The sequence below is a fragment of the Cryptomeria japonica genome, chromosome 6 (assembly GCF_030272615.1).
Source record: "Cryptomeria japonica chromosome 6, Sugi_1.0, whole genome shotgun sequence".
Classification (NCBI taxonomy): Eukaryota; Viridiplantae; Streptophyta; class Pinopsida; order Cupressales; family Cupressaceae; genus Cryptomeria; species Cryptomeria japonica.
Genome location: NC_081410.1, coordinates 656,990,333 through 657,005,302, shown reverse-complemented (window position 1 = coordinate 657,005,302; position 14,970 = coordinate 656,990,333). Strand labels below are relative to the sequence as shown.

General features: G+C 34.8%; 1 protein-coding gene across 1 annotated transcript in view; it reads right to left on the bottom strand.

Annotated features, from left to right (window-relative positions):
• Window positions 1–824: 824 nt before the first annotated feature.
• LOC131033196 (photosystem II stability/assembly factor HCF136, chloroplastic) overlaps window positions 825–14,970 on the bottom strand; it is a 173,821-nt gene continuing 159,675 nt past the window's right edge. Inside the window, exons 7-8 of the mRNA XM_057964344.2 lie at window positions 14,114–14,229; window positions 825–1,176 (exon numbers count right to left, since the gene is read on the bottom strand). Of these exons, the coding sequence (XP_057820327.1) occupies window positions 1,110–1,176; window positions 14,114–14,229 (183 nt within the window). The 3' untranslated portion in view covers window positions 825–1,109. The remainder of the gene's footprint in view (window positions 1,177–14,113; window positions 14,230–14,970) is intronic.

The window sequence follows — 14,970 nt, the reverse complement described above, 5'->3', positions numbered from 1 at the left end:
CATTCAATTTGAGAAAAGGTTTATCTTTCAAATTACACAAAATACTATGATAGGTATATTTGGGCCTTAAACCAAATCATAACATGTGTACTTTGTAATAAACATGTCAATAAGAAATAGTAAGCTCTATGGAGTTCTTCCATTGTATCTTTATTTATTGCATTGTGTTCTTTCGTTGAGCTACTTGCTTTGAAAATCCTTTATGGGATATTTTAGCCTTGCCATGCATCAACTTTCCTCCTTGTCAACTACACTCCCCAACCCATCTCCAATTTCAAAAATATAGATCAAGAGAAACTTATTTATGTCTTGAAGAAACCAATATTAGATTTTGTTCCATTGAATGAAATCACTTACGAGTTTTAAGAAAGATTTATGGCTGGCCATCCCAACTCTAACTTGTCATCAAAGTTATTAATGTTGTTACTACCTTTAAAGTATGTTAAGTGTATTCATCTTTACATGAAGTGTAACATTTTGATAATAATTACATTGATTGGGATGATGATGAGGATTATATATTCACCAAATTTTGTTATCATCTTGAACCGTATATTGTTTGGTGGAGTAATAAACATTTTAACCTTGGATTTTCAAAGTTCAATAAAATAGAGGGACAATGAGTCTTATACATAAGGTAATTGAGATGCCAAAGGTCCTTCATAAGTTATAACTTTAACAGACTCCACTTAGACACATTATTTTTAAAATGTAATGGTCATTATTTTATTAATATATTTTTTCTTTTTTTATTCTATCAAGGCACACTATCACCAAATATAAGGCACTCCTAAAGAGCTGAAACATGTGTAATAAGAATACTATTAAATCTTCAATAATGATTCACATTATGTTTAAATATCAATGTGTATGAGATTCAAATTTCAAAATGTATAAAAGACTAACCCACAAAAAAATTAACTAATTTTGTTTTTAGATATTATGGCCTCAATACAATATATTTTACAAGAAAAGCAAGCCAAGATTCTTACAACACATGGATTTCTCCATTACATGCAATAATAATTATTCATAAATTTACAAAATTAGCAAAATTCCCATAAACACTTCTACCAAAGAAGACATTAGTTGTTTCTATTTGCTATTATTTATCCAAGGTACCGAAGAAGAACTCCATTGTTCCCTAACACAAAACCTTTTTTATCATCAACAAACCTGTTAAACATCCACAATACAACAATGTAAGTGCACACAAGTTACAGGTAAATCAAGTGAAAGAAAGATGCAAGGCTTGCAACTTGATAATCTTCATTATCTAAATGCTTCATGACCCAAATATCAATTTACTTTTGTTCAAATTATTTTCAATTATCACATACATTTATCAAGGTGTTAATATTTTCTCCTCAATTTTTTTTTTTTTTCAATTTTCTTCCCTCGAAATGTAAGATGCTTGAAATAAGTACATTTCCAATTAACATGATAACATGCATCTAAATGTATACCCTCAAAAGGAAATATATTAAACATTACAATTATGTACAATCTGCATCCTGATTTGCAATACAACTTAATAAGGTTTTTTTCTTTTATCATCATAATAAATGTCCCCTACTTAACCAAGGCTAGTACTTGATTTTAATATTTTAATTATTCAAACAATACTTTTGAGATCATGATAGTATGAATTATTTCTTCAGCTACTTTTCTCAAATATTATTGGGTACCTCCATAATATGACTATTTCTTTCTTTGGTAGGGTTGTAGGAGTAGATTGGTGGCTCCTTAACAGCCCTAGGAACCCTAAAAGACCAAACTAACTTCCACACGAGAGAATGGCAAGAATAGCTTGCTTCAACGATACAAGATTGAATAATGGCCGAATATAGCAAAGGAGACAAAAAATGTACATGAGAGCCCTTACTAAAGGCAAGGTGAGAGGTAGGATTAGACAAGATAATGGCGTGGCTTAATCCTATACAATCAAACAACTAAAGTGTTGACCTAGGTAATTAAGAGTAGTTTTCATGAGATAAGATCATGTGACAACTAATCAATCTGATAGGACACTTGGGAACTAAGTAAACTTAAATCATGTGAATAAGTCCCCTACTAAGAACTAGCAAAAACGCTAGGTACAAGACTTATACTAGGCTATATTAGGTAACCACTTACAATGCAAATGCAATCTCTCACAAAGGGAGACAAGGAGAAACCCAATGGGACAAAAATCCTCTCCAAAAGAGAGAAAAGAAACAAGAAAATGATGATGCATGGAGGACTCTAATGAAGGGTACTCCCCTTACAAATAGAAACACATCACAACAATAGAGAACTAAACATAAAATGCGAGAGGAAATACTTTCTTTATATTATCTCCATGAAATGAAATTACAACATTTAGAAAATAACATGCTACAGCCACATGGGCATTCTCATTACAATAATCTACAAGCTAGAGCCACAATCAACACTTTTGGAACTGTCCTCTACAACCTTTGTTCACCTTCTTTATATGGAATATATAATTGTTGTAGAATGTTATGGAAAGTGGAATCCCTATTTTCAAGTGTCAAAACCCTAACCAACCGACTTTCAACTTAAGAAAATATTTTATTAAATTTTTGGCTCACAAAGCTCTAGGGGTCACAAATTTCAAAGCTACTATCGAATTTTCAATCATTATACACCATTGGAAGGCTTGTGAGGAGAGCTATAGTGGCGTCCAGACAACTTTCAAGCCCATCTGGATACTCCCTCAAAAAAGCATTTGTATTTTTTATTAGAGAAATTCTCCAGAAAATTGAATCTCTCAAATGCCACAAGATATTGGGATAATTCCTTCACCATTGGTTCCATTTCACTATTTAGGAGGTCTATGTAAGATTTCATGCAAAAATGACAACTTACTAAAAATAGTAACCCTGCCAAAAATAGTAACCCCACAATTATTAGCCTTATTGACAAACTAAACAATATTTTTGGGTGATGCAAGATTGCTCTTACACCCTAGATGCTCTTGCATCAAACACCCAAGCTAATTTGAGAAATGACCTTGTCACATCTCAGGTGTTCTAAGGAAAACCAAGATAGTCAACCTCTGCCTTAGATGGCCATGATGAATCTTCAACAGGTCTTCCTTTCCATTTAACCAGGTACTCCTCATATTGCATGTTTATTGTGCTTCTATCGACATGACTATCCAAGATGTTCTATATCTCCTTATTTGAAGTAGGCGCTAGAATATTCCATCGTACTTCTATTATTTCATCTGCAATACTTCATGATAGTCTATCAAATCTAAAATATTAAACACAAGTGAAACACTAACTCCACTTGGCAACTCTACTTCATAAGCATTTCCTAAGTCATGCTTCTTTGGGATTTTACATGGCCCAAATTTCTTCATCTTCAACTTATTATATGTTCCCATTGGAAACCTCTCTTTTTGGAAATGAACCATGACATCACCTCCAATTTGAAATTCCTTATATCTTCTTTTATAATCTGCCTTAGCCTTGTACTGAATATTCATCTTATTACTATGTTTTCTCACCTCTTCATGTAAATTCTTTAGATGCTCTACAAAGTATTCAACTTCGACAATACTCTTTTCTCCTTTATCCAGCTTCCTTAACTCTGAAGCATTTCTAGGACTACTTCCATATAGAATCTGGAATGGAGATTTACCAGTGCTCTTATTGACAGAATTATTGTATGCAAATTTTACCTATGGTAAAATCAAATCCCATGCATTTTGTTATCTCCTACTAAGCATCTCAATAGGTTTCCCAAACTCCTATACACCACTTATGTCTGCCCATCAGTTTATGGATGGTGTGCTAAATTGAACTTCAAATTTGTCTTCAACTTTTTCCATAATGCCCTCCCAAAGTACCCAACAAACTTAGTGTCTCGATCTAAAACTATACTCTTTGGTAGACCATGTAGTCTCACCACCTCTCTAGAAAATAACTTTGCCACATGAACAGAATCTTAGTCTTCTTACAAGGAATAAAATGTGTCATCTTTAAGAATCTATCTACCACCACAAAAATGGAGTCGTGTCCTCTCTGAATCCCCAGTAAACGAAGAACAAAAATCCATACTAATATCCTACCATGACCTCTCTGGTACAAGTATTGGCTAATATAACCCTATATTCTACTTGGCTCCTTTTGTCATTTGACATAGTTTGCAACTCTGCACAAACTTCTAAACATCTTAATGCAATTGTGGCTAATAATAATGCTCATTGATAAGAGCAATGGTCTTATCTCGACCAAAGTGTCTAGCCGACCCTCCACTGTGCTTCTCGTCAATTAGGTCCTCCCTCATGGAACTCTTTAAAATGCACAATTGGCTTCCTTTGAATAACATCCCATCTTGGATTATAAAATCCAACCAGTTGGTCCTGTCTAGAGTAACAGGCTCCATGCAAGCTCTCCAAGCCTCTCCAAATTCAGGTTCCTCTAGATACAAACTCTTGAGTTCATGGAACCCAATAACTTCGATCTGCATCTCGATCAACAAATTAAGCCTCCTACTCAAGGCATCTGCAACTCTATTAGACTTTCCACCCTTGTGCTTCAAAACAAAAGTGTAACTCTACAAAAACTCAAACCCATTTTAAATGTCTTTGATTCAACTTTTGTTGCCTATTCAAATACAATAAAGCTTAATGATCAATAAATAAAACTAACTCTTTTTAAAAAAGATAATGTCTCTATTTCCCCAAATGCCTAAACTATAGCATAAAATTCATGATTGTAGACAAAATATTTTCTCTTGGCATCATTCAACATTTCACTAAATTAAGCAAAGGTTTTACCTTCCCGACTCAAAACAACTCCAATGGCATTGCCACTAGCATCACAATCTACTTGAAATACCTTATTAAAATCTAGAAGTGCCAAAACAAGTTGCTCTATAACTTTTCTTTTCAACAAATCGAAACATTGTGTTGCTCATGTAGTCCACTTAAACTCTTTTCTATCCCCTCTCATTGTTTTAGTTAGGTATCCACAAATACTACTTAAATTTTTGATAAACTTTCTATAAAACCTAGCCAAACCATGAAAAGATCTCACCTCAGTAGAACTACTTGGGGTAGGTCATTCAAGGATAGCCTTTACTTACTCTGGGTCCAATTTAAGACCATATGTTGAGATAACATATCCCAGGTACACTAACTCCTCCACAAGGCTACACTTCTTCAGGTTAATCGATAACTTTTCTTCTCTTAACTTCTCAAAGAACATACAAATATGGATTATATGCTCCTCCAATGTTTTACTGAAAATCAAAATATCAACCAAGTAAAAAATAACAAACTTACCCAAAAACTCTTTTAATACCTCGTTCATGACCCACATGAATGTGCTCGGTGCATTGGTTAGCCCAAAAGGCATTACTAACTACTCATACAAGCAATGCTTTGTTTCAAAGGTTGTTTTTCATTCATCTCCTTCTCTAATGCAGATTTGGTGATATCCACTCCTCAAATCTTATTTTGTGAAGTATTTAGCTCCACTCAAACAATCCATAATGTCATCCATCCTCAGCAAGGGAAATTTATACTTGATAGTAATCTTATTGATAGCTCAGGATTGTACACATCCTCCATTCTCCATTTTTCTTTAGTACTAGTATTGCAAGTACCACACAGACTCAAACTCTCTTGAATCAACCCTTTCTACAACTCTTGCGCTTATCTATTCAACTCTTCACTCTCTATTGGAGTCATCCTATGGGCTACCTTATTTGACAAACTGGCTCCAAGAATCAGGTCCATTTGATGACTAATATTTCTCATTGGTGATAATTTGTCATGTACATTATCAGATATAATACATTGAAACTCGTCCAACAAATCTGCAACTTCCATAGGTGTATCTTCTACTTCCTCTATATCAACTTTAAGAATTAAAGTGAAGCACATATGCTTATACTTCAAGCCATCCAAAAATTTCCTTCCATCAACTAAACATATTTTTCCATTACTACATACCTTCTCCTCTATTTACTTCAATGGCTTCAACTTGTGTCGAACTCCATACCTTCTCTCTTTTGTAGGTGCAAGTTAAAATCCCAAGAGCTATAAATCTAGAATTAGGCAAAGTAGACAAAGACAATTAGATCTAGCTTTTGTAGGCACGAAAAGCAAAGGACAAGGTCACTTCGCACACCCCTATCTGACAAATTTATGGTGAAACTTCTAAGGTAGATTATAAGCATCATTCTAGTTCTGAAAAGGTCAATTTCATTCGCATTTGATATTCGAGGGACAGGGTCGTCCAAAGCTCCATTATCCTACCTTTTTAGGCTCAGATTCCAGTCACAGGTTCTATTTATCATCCTCATCTCAAATCTATGCTTACAACTTCATATCAAATCTCCAACTACTTGTTCATGTTCATTTATGCCAATTTTACATCTTGCATATTTATGATTTGGTGATTTCAAATCTAATTTTTCATAATGGAATTCACAAAATCTGATTGGTTTGCTATTTCACAAGTGATTACATTACTTATTACTTATTTTTATCAAAATCATGTGTTGGATAATAGCTTCTTTCACTTCATGTTGCTTGCATTCATTAATACAACTTTCAGTATTGCATTATAAGGGTTTCAAACATTTTTCCTACATTTAAATAATTTCTCAAAGCTTTCATACACATTTCATGCTGCTATATGATGATATTTAAAAAATAAATGAAAGATTTTGACTTTATAAAAGCTTTGGTAGATGTTTCAAATGAAACCCTCACTAATCTTAGAGGTGATGTTGAAATGAACCAAACCTCTCCTAGGGTATTTTTTATTCACGAGGAAAGAATCAATACTCCAATGATCATTCCAATGGAGATGCAACATTGAAGAGTAACAGTGAACCATCCTCTTCTCGCAAAGATACTTTGGTGCAAGAGGGTCAAGGTAAACATGTTAATCTTAGTACATGTATCCCTCTAAATCCTCCTTATGCTCATAGAGCTTATCTTAATCACCAACATATTTTGAGGCAAGATGATGTTATACATTTTATTCATGACCTATCTCCTAACATAACATTAAGCAAAGATGAAGCTTTAGATGATGAGAAAACTTCTTCCCCACCTAACAAAGTGGATAGGAATAGTAGTGATAAATATGAGAATTTTCCCACAAAGGATATTCCTTACTCATCTATTCATCCCTCTGGCCCTTCAATATGTCCATAAACAACAAATTACAAAGAACTTCATAATGAAAGCCTTCCACCTTCACAATTAAAAACACATTATAAAGTTGGCTATGATAAGATTTCTAAACAAGGCTATAGTGAACAAGGTCTTGGAAAGTTCAAACAAGGAATCAAGGTCCGTATAGATCCTCCATCACAATGCACTAGAGAAGGAATAGGATATCCTCAAACATCCATGGATGACATTCTTAAAGCTCAAGCATTCTCTCTTTATTTTGTAAAGAAAAGAAGAGTGTGTAAGCCAAATCAAAATAACACTCCTTTTTGTACATATCATCAAGTCCAAGGTCATCACACTAATGAATGGCTTGATTGCCAAAATGAAATATGAAACCTCATTGATAATGGTATTATTAAAATGATAGATGAATAGCACTTCATCTATTATGTTGCTCCTCACTATGTGGCATTGGTAGCTTACCTTTTGGGGCTCTTTGTCACTCTTGGTGGTACAATTTTATGTGCAATCATATTTGGTTAGCAATATTTTAGTCTTTCTTATTTTTGTCTCCATACTTGGGGGGCAAGAATAATGTTTCAATCTTATCTCTTTTCAAGGGTTTCCTTTTCCTTTGTTGAGTTGCATCTTTCATAACTTGATGTCCTTTCTTGCATAGAATTGTCCTCCATGTTAGTACATGTGTCCTTTGGTTTGGATCTATTTCTTGCTTGCAAACGGTTCCTCTTTTATGATTAATCTCACCTTAGTGATTGTGTGTAGTCCTTCACTAAGAATCCACATATCCTAGCAATGGGGAAGGGCTGCATTATTAGATTCCTTTCCCTTTAAAAGATGTCATCTTTATTAAAGATTTATATTTTTGGAGTTAGATATCTTTAGGCAAAGATCTCTTCCTCCTTTCACTACACATCCCTCAAAAGGATCCCTTTACACTTGTTGCAAGATACTTCTCTTACAACTATCTTCTCATTTCTTCAAAAGAGTTATGCATCTTTAGCTTGGAGTGCTTGGAGTTATGTGCATTGTTTCTTAAAGGATAACTCCTTGGTGTTGAAGGTGTGTATCCTTGTCTTGTATTTTCAATTTATTTTTCAGAATTTCCTTGCATACAATGCTTTGTTGTCTTATATTGTGTTGTCCTAGTAACAACTTTATAGTTGCTCGCCTTGTGATAAGAAAGATTCAAAATATTTTATTACAATTTACCAAAATCAGCCACCTTGCAATAAGAAAACTTTGTTTGGCACCCTTTTCCAGGAAGAGTTGACTAGCATAACACAACTTGCTAATTTGACTCTTCATTTTCCCTTTTGTGGGATAAGTTGACTAGCATAACACAACTTGATAGACTATTTGACTCTTCCTTTTCTCTTTGCAGGATGACTGGAACTAGCATAACACAACTTGCTAGACTATTTTGACTCTTCCTTTCTCTTTCCATATGGATCACACAACATGACAATTGTTGTCCCATGAGAATCCCGTGAGAATCTGTGCTCCCATGGATCACCTAGCATAACAAAACTTGTTAGCCTATGGAATCCATGTTTCATTTCTCCTTCCCCCTGAGCCCATAAGCATAACATACCTTGATAGTCGTTGGATCATGGTTCATCATTTGATGCATGCTCTTGTTCTTTGCATGTGACCATTTATCCTCTTGCAATAACATTCTGAGAATGATATTAGCGGTTAAGACATTTTGATTATCGAAGTCTCTTCAACTAATTGTCTTGTAGCCTTTATTATTAGTACTAACCCCCTTTTGTATTTGTTTGTCTTTTTGTCTTTTGTTTGTTTCTGTCTTGTTTGTGTATCCTTGTATCTGATTGTGTGAGTTAAGATCCTAAACTTCAAGGCTTGTTCCCTCAAATTTAGGAATGTATTGTCTCCTTGTATCTTGCTCCCAATTTCTCGTATCTATCTCTCTTCTACTTTGTCGTGAATATGCATGTAGAATCATACTCCTGCTAAAGTGGAGGCTAGATATAGCATCGTAAATTGTAACCCTATATAATTTACACCACTTTTTGTCCCCCTGCTTTAATGTGACCCATTTTAGTTGTCATCCAAGCCTATTTTTAGCCTTTTACCTTGAAACTAGTGTCATATATTCATATGGTGTTCTAAACCTTTGTCTTGGGTTGTGTGCACCCTATCTTCGGTTGCTCACCTTGTCTTGGGTGAACAATTGCATCTGGAGCACCCTTGTCCTAGGACAGTGGTGCCTGAGGTGCCCTTGTCCTCCCAAACCGGGCCCAAAATTGAATATCTCAGTGCACATTTCTCATCCATAGGTTTCAAATCACAATGTCTCAATCTGATCGTTGGAGGTCGGCCTAATCGGGGAAATACCTTGGAAACCCTATATAAGAGCATTCCTCTAATTCATTTTCACAATCCACTATCATCCACAATCCATCCACTTCAAACACTCCAATCATCAAGCAGTCATTGAGCATCAAGGCAACATTTCATTCCACCATATTCTTCAAGATCTAGGCACCACAAAGCATCACGTTACATCAATTATCATGCAAGCATGTGTTTACGATTAGGCCATCTATGCCTTGTCATGTTAAGTCATGTTATTGCATCAACACTTGTGATCACATTCAAAGTGCATTGCATCATCAACTTACAACTATCTACAACAAATTTGAGGTATAATATTCAACATTTTACTTCAGTATTTCAATTCATTTCAAGGGTTAATTCCAAACCTGGGGTTTGACCTAGGCAAACCCCTATTCCCAACATCTTTTTTATCTTTTGCAGGTGCAGGTTATAGGCTCAATAGCTATAAATCTAGAATTAGGCAAAGTAGACAAATTCCTAACAAAACTTTTGGGGAAGATTATGCGCAACATTCTAAAGGTCAATTTCATTTAAATCCAACATTTTGAGAACGAGGTCATCCAGAGCTCCATTGTCTTGCTTTTTCAAGCTCAGAGTCCAATCACAGGTTCCATTTATCTTCTTCATCTGAAATCTGTGCTTACAGCTTCATATCAAATCTGCAACTACCTATTCATGTGCATTTATGTCAACTTTCCATCTTTAGCCCTAGATCTAGCATTCAATTTTCATCTTTACAATATCCAATTCAACTCTCACAAAGGGAACCATCTGAAATCAATCAACATTCATCCTTTGGGATTGAATCTATTGATTTCATCTTCCTTTAACATAACAGTTGCGTGAAATAGGTTTATTCTTTGTTTAAAAAGCTAAACTAGTGAATCCCTATCTCGCCACCTTACAATATCATTAATGTCTAGACGTCACCACTCAACAAGACAAGTTTTTGGTTTGAAATAAATCAAAAAGTTGTTAAAAAGGATCAAGATCCCAAAGAGCCACCAAAGAAGGCAAATGAAGAAATACAAAAGCAACATAAAAGCTCTCAAAAGTCCTATAAAAAATGAAAACAACAAGAAAGAGAATCAAGTCCCACAAAAAACAAGCACTCCTCCAAAAGATAAAAAGGACAAATTCATAAAGTCATTCCCTCCAAGACAACCACATATGACCAAGTTCCAAAGTTCCTTTTATGGTTCTTACTTTTTTGCAATCATTTTGGTCATGAAGCAAGCAATCGTAGGGCACATGCGAGATATAATTATGTATGAAACAAAAACAAAAGTTCTTATGGGTTGTCAAAATAGAAACTACAATCCATTTTCTCCTTTACCGAATTACAATATTATGTGTTATAAGTGCAACAACTATGGTTGTATAACATGCTTTGTAGAAGTGTTTTTGTGGAACCTCCTAGACAAAACAAGAAAGTGGGTGCCCTTGCTAAACATAAAGGAAAAACTACCTAAGTTTAGATAAAGAAGAGCAAGGCAATCAAAAAAATGAGAAATCTATGCTTGTACAAATTGCATTTCATGCGCAAGATGTATCACAAAGTTCATAAGGAGAAGTATGAATTCAAGGGGAGCTAATCATTGCATTATCTTTCAGCTCTATGGAAAAGACAACTCAAAGGATGAAGTATCACAAAATATAATAGAATAAGAAGATCAACTAAGGAAAGTGTACTCTCTATCCAAGTTTGAAAGAGCCTACTCACTTGATGCTCACTTTAAAAATATGTGATGGAGTTTACATTCACAAGGATATTGTAAGGGAGGAAAAGACCACAAGAATTTTGCTAGCTTCCTTCGACTTGGAAAAACACATTCAATTGAGAAGGAGACATTAGAAGATCTTGATGAGGTCATAGATAGATATATGTGGATCCACTCATTAGTAATTTGAAGGAAATTGTTGCTTACATAACAACCACCAAATCTTTGGTAGCATGGATGCAAGAAACCAAAGGCATCATAGTTTACCAATGAATTGATCTTTGCGGAATTGGGACTTATAAATCTTTAGTGTTGGCACAAAAGAAGGGTGTGAGTGGCACACAGGAAGGTACTATAGTAAGACTCAAAAAGCACAATATGGATTAGAAATATTTTCAGACAAAATAAGTACACAAAATATTAGCGAAGGTTCTCATGAAGTTGATGTTCAAGAGAGGCTTATTCTAAATGATGATTTCACTAGTCGTGTTTTGGATAAACATTTATTGACATATATGAGTATTGGAAACAATTTGGGAAAAAGTAGTAGCGTTGTAATATCCCAACTTACGAGCTTTAGTATTGATGAATGTCAAAGTTGAAGAAACAAGTAAAGTGAACAAAGGAAATTCTTAGTGCCAATATCAAGGCTCCTCTCTAAGTGGACTCACTTTATGATGATTATTGTTTCAAGAGCACCATAAGATGAGAGAGAGCTCTATGAAGATCTTTTGGAGGAAGCACTTGTGCCTCTCAAAGAAGTTAATAAGAATTGTGACTTGAAGGTGGAGGATCTTTGTGTTGTAGAGTTGATAGGTGGAACAACTCACATACCAAAGCTCCAGTGTATGTTACAATATTTCCTTAGTAGAAAGCATTTCGATACTAATGAAGTTGTTGTACTTGGAGCAGCACTTCATAATACAAATGTAAGTAAAGGAGTCAAATTAATGTTCAAGCTTGGGATGATTGATGGTGCAATGTATAACATCGTATTGGAAATGAATACTGATAATGAGAAGAATATTCAACAAGGACTTATCCCACAGTTAAAGAAAACTCCTAGTAAAGTATAAAAGTTTGTGACTTATAGCAAGGACCATTAGAAGAGATGGCTATGGGTTTCAATGTTGTCATATAGGCTGATTTATGCAAAGATACAACAATGAGAAAAGATAATATGAATATTGAAGATGTTTCCCATTATCTATTTGTGGATGGAAGTATAACAAACATCTGCTTGCCATTGATGTCAAAGGGGGTAAGTTACAGAAAAGGGAAGAATTACAGCAAGGGGGAGAATAATGGTTATGTTGCATTCACAGATTATTTCATTGTAAGGGCTGTCATTAATGACAAAAGGGGAGATTGTTGGAAAATTGTTGCTATAGATGTCAAAAGGAAGGAGTAATTCATCAAAGGCTAAAGGCCACAAATCGCATCACTTCAATAAGATCAAGAGATGGCCAATCCTCATTTATGACAACAATCTAATTAACTTAATTTATGTAATTGTTTTTATAAGGACAAGATAAAAGTAATAAAGATGCACACAAGGCTTTCAAGATGCCACAAAACAAATAAGATAAAATCAGCAAAATTATGTGAGAATAGGTCGATGTGGAATTGGCCACACAAGCTACAAGATAATAAGATGTGGACAATAATGTAACACTCAGCACTAATGTTGACCATGTGCCTAGAAATAGGAAGCCAGAACATCTTCAATGGAGAATGCCAATTAGATGTATTCACAGCAATTACAACGGACAACATAGATATTATGGCACAGATTATGCAAATGGTGGCCAACATGTGAGAGACATTTGTTAAATCTTAATTTGAATTACCATGTGGATTTGTTATTAGCATTCACATCTGAAAATACGTATCATCATAATGGTGGTCAACTCCTTAGGAGAGGAATTGCCTCCTTTGGAGAAATAAAAATAAATTAAATTTAACTAAAGTCCGACTTCTTTTGAAGAGTCGCATCTCTCGGGACAAGTCGTCCCCCTTGGAGAAATTGCAATCTTTAATATGGTACAGGGAGATAGAATCGTGATTGGAAGTGCAAGAAATACAATGAGATATCATTTGATATTTAGCAGATTTTAGAGAAGAAATGTATGTAGAGGAAGTGTGAGCAGATTTGTGAATGAGTGCAAGTGCAGAAATGAAAATATTTCAATAAAGAATAAGCGAGTGAAAAGAATAATGAAATGGAGAGATGGAATATGTGTGTGTTTGTGGAGAGAGAGAGAGAGAGCATTAAAAGAGAAGAAGATGATCAATGAATATATGCACATTTGTGTGGGAAGGTATGTGTTGAAATATTAATTATGGGGTAAATAAGAAAAATAATTTTATGAAGGAGATCAAATTGACTATCATCCATTGAAGAAGCAACATTGAAGGTGGAACTTTGTTTATTTGGAATTCGGTGCCTCCTATAAGAAGATATTGGTGTCTCTTGCTAAGTTGGTGCTTAGCAATGGGGATTGGTGCCTCCAGTAGGTTGGGGCCTACGAAGTTTGTAAGAGAATTTAATACAAGCAATCTTTTGCCATGGTTTTCTCCCGAAAGGGTAAGTGTGTGCTCATCATAGTCTATCCTTTTAAAACTCTTCCAATTATCACTGACATCTTAAGTGGTTAGAGTTTATACCAATGACAGTACAACTTAGTCTAAAATAACTAAACTATGGTCCTAAAAATTGTTCTTACCGCTTGCCAGAAGCATTTGCCTTTGACGTTTGAACTTAAAAAGATAATGAATATCCAAACAACATTTTATTGCAGTGAAAACTAGATGAAAAAAGCATAAAATAAACAGTGATATGCGAAAGTTGATAAACACTCACTTAACATCATAAAGATTAGCAGCAATATTATCTGCAGCCTTATCACGGGTCCATGTCTTCCCACCATTTTCTGTCCTCAACAAAATGCCACTGCCGCCAGCTGCCCAAGCTTCATCCTACAAAATCAAAAAGAAAAAACAAAAGTCATAAGTTTTTGAGTGCTTTTGGATTCAACTGTGGATAAATTTTTTTGCATCAAAAGCATCTTCATGGACAGGAAAAATCATCTCTAATAAAAGGTTGTGAGATGTTTTCCTGACAAATGGAAAAGCTCATAGTAGAGCACCGGTTTAAAATCAGATTATAGAAAGATTTGTTCTTCTTGTCCAGCTTATTATCCCAGATCATATTAAACAAATGGAAGATTGCAAGAACTACAAAAAAACACATGCATTTTAATTTTTTCAACTTTGAGCTGACTCATTTGACGAGTTCCTGGTACATCTCTGATGTCAGCTTCGGTGATTTATATCATGTCAGATGAGCAATATATCCAAAAATGGGGGGACCTTGCTTCCTCATTACCCTTGACCTATGCCATGATGCTCATAGGCAGCCCATCTCTAATTGGATTTCCTTTTCTCACTGGATTATGTTCCAAAGATGTGATCTCAAAGATTGCTTACACCAAATATACCATCAATGGGAACTTCACTTTCTAATTGGGAAGTGTTCCTGTCTTTTCCACCTCTCACTACTCTTTCCATTGGCTTCTTCTGACATTTACAGCACTAATTGATCCATTCAGGCACGAAATCTTACAATGACATGATTTTCTCATTCCTTTGTCTATTTATTTACACTCTGGCTTTCAGAAGTCTATCCGCAAGATACTAGACCAAAATGTGACTCATTAG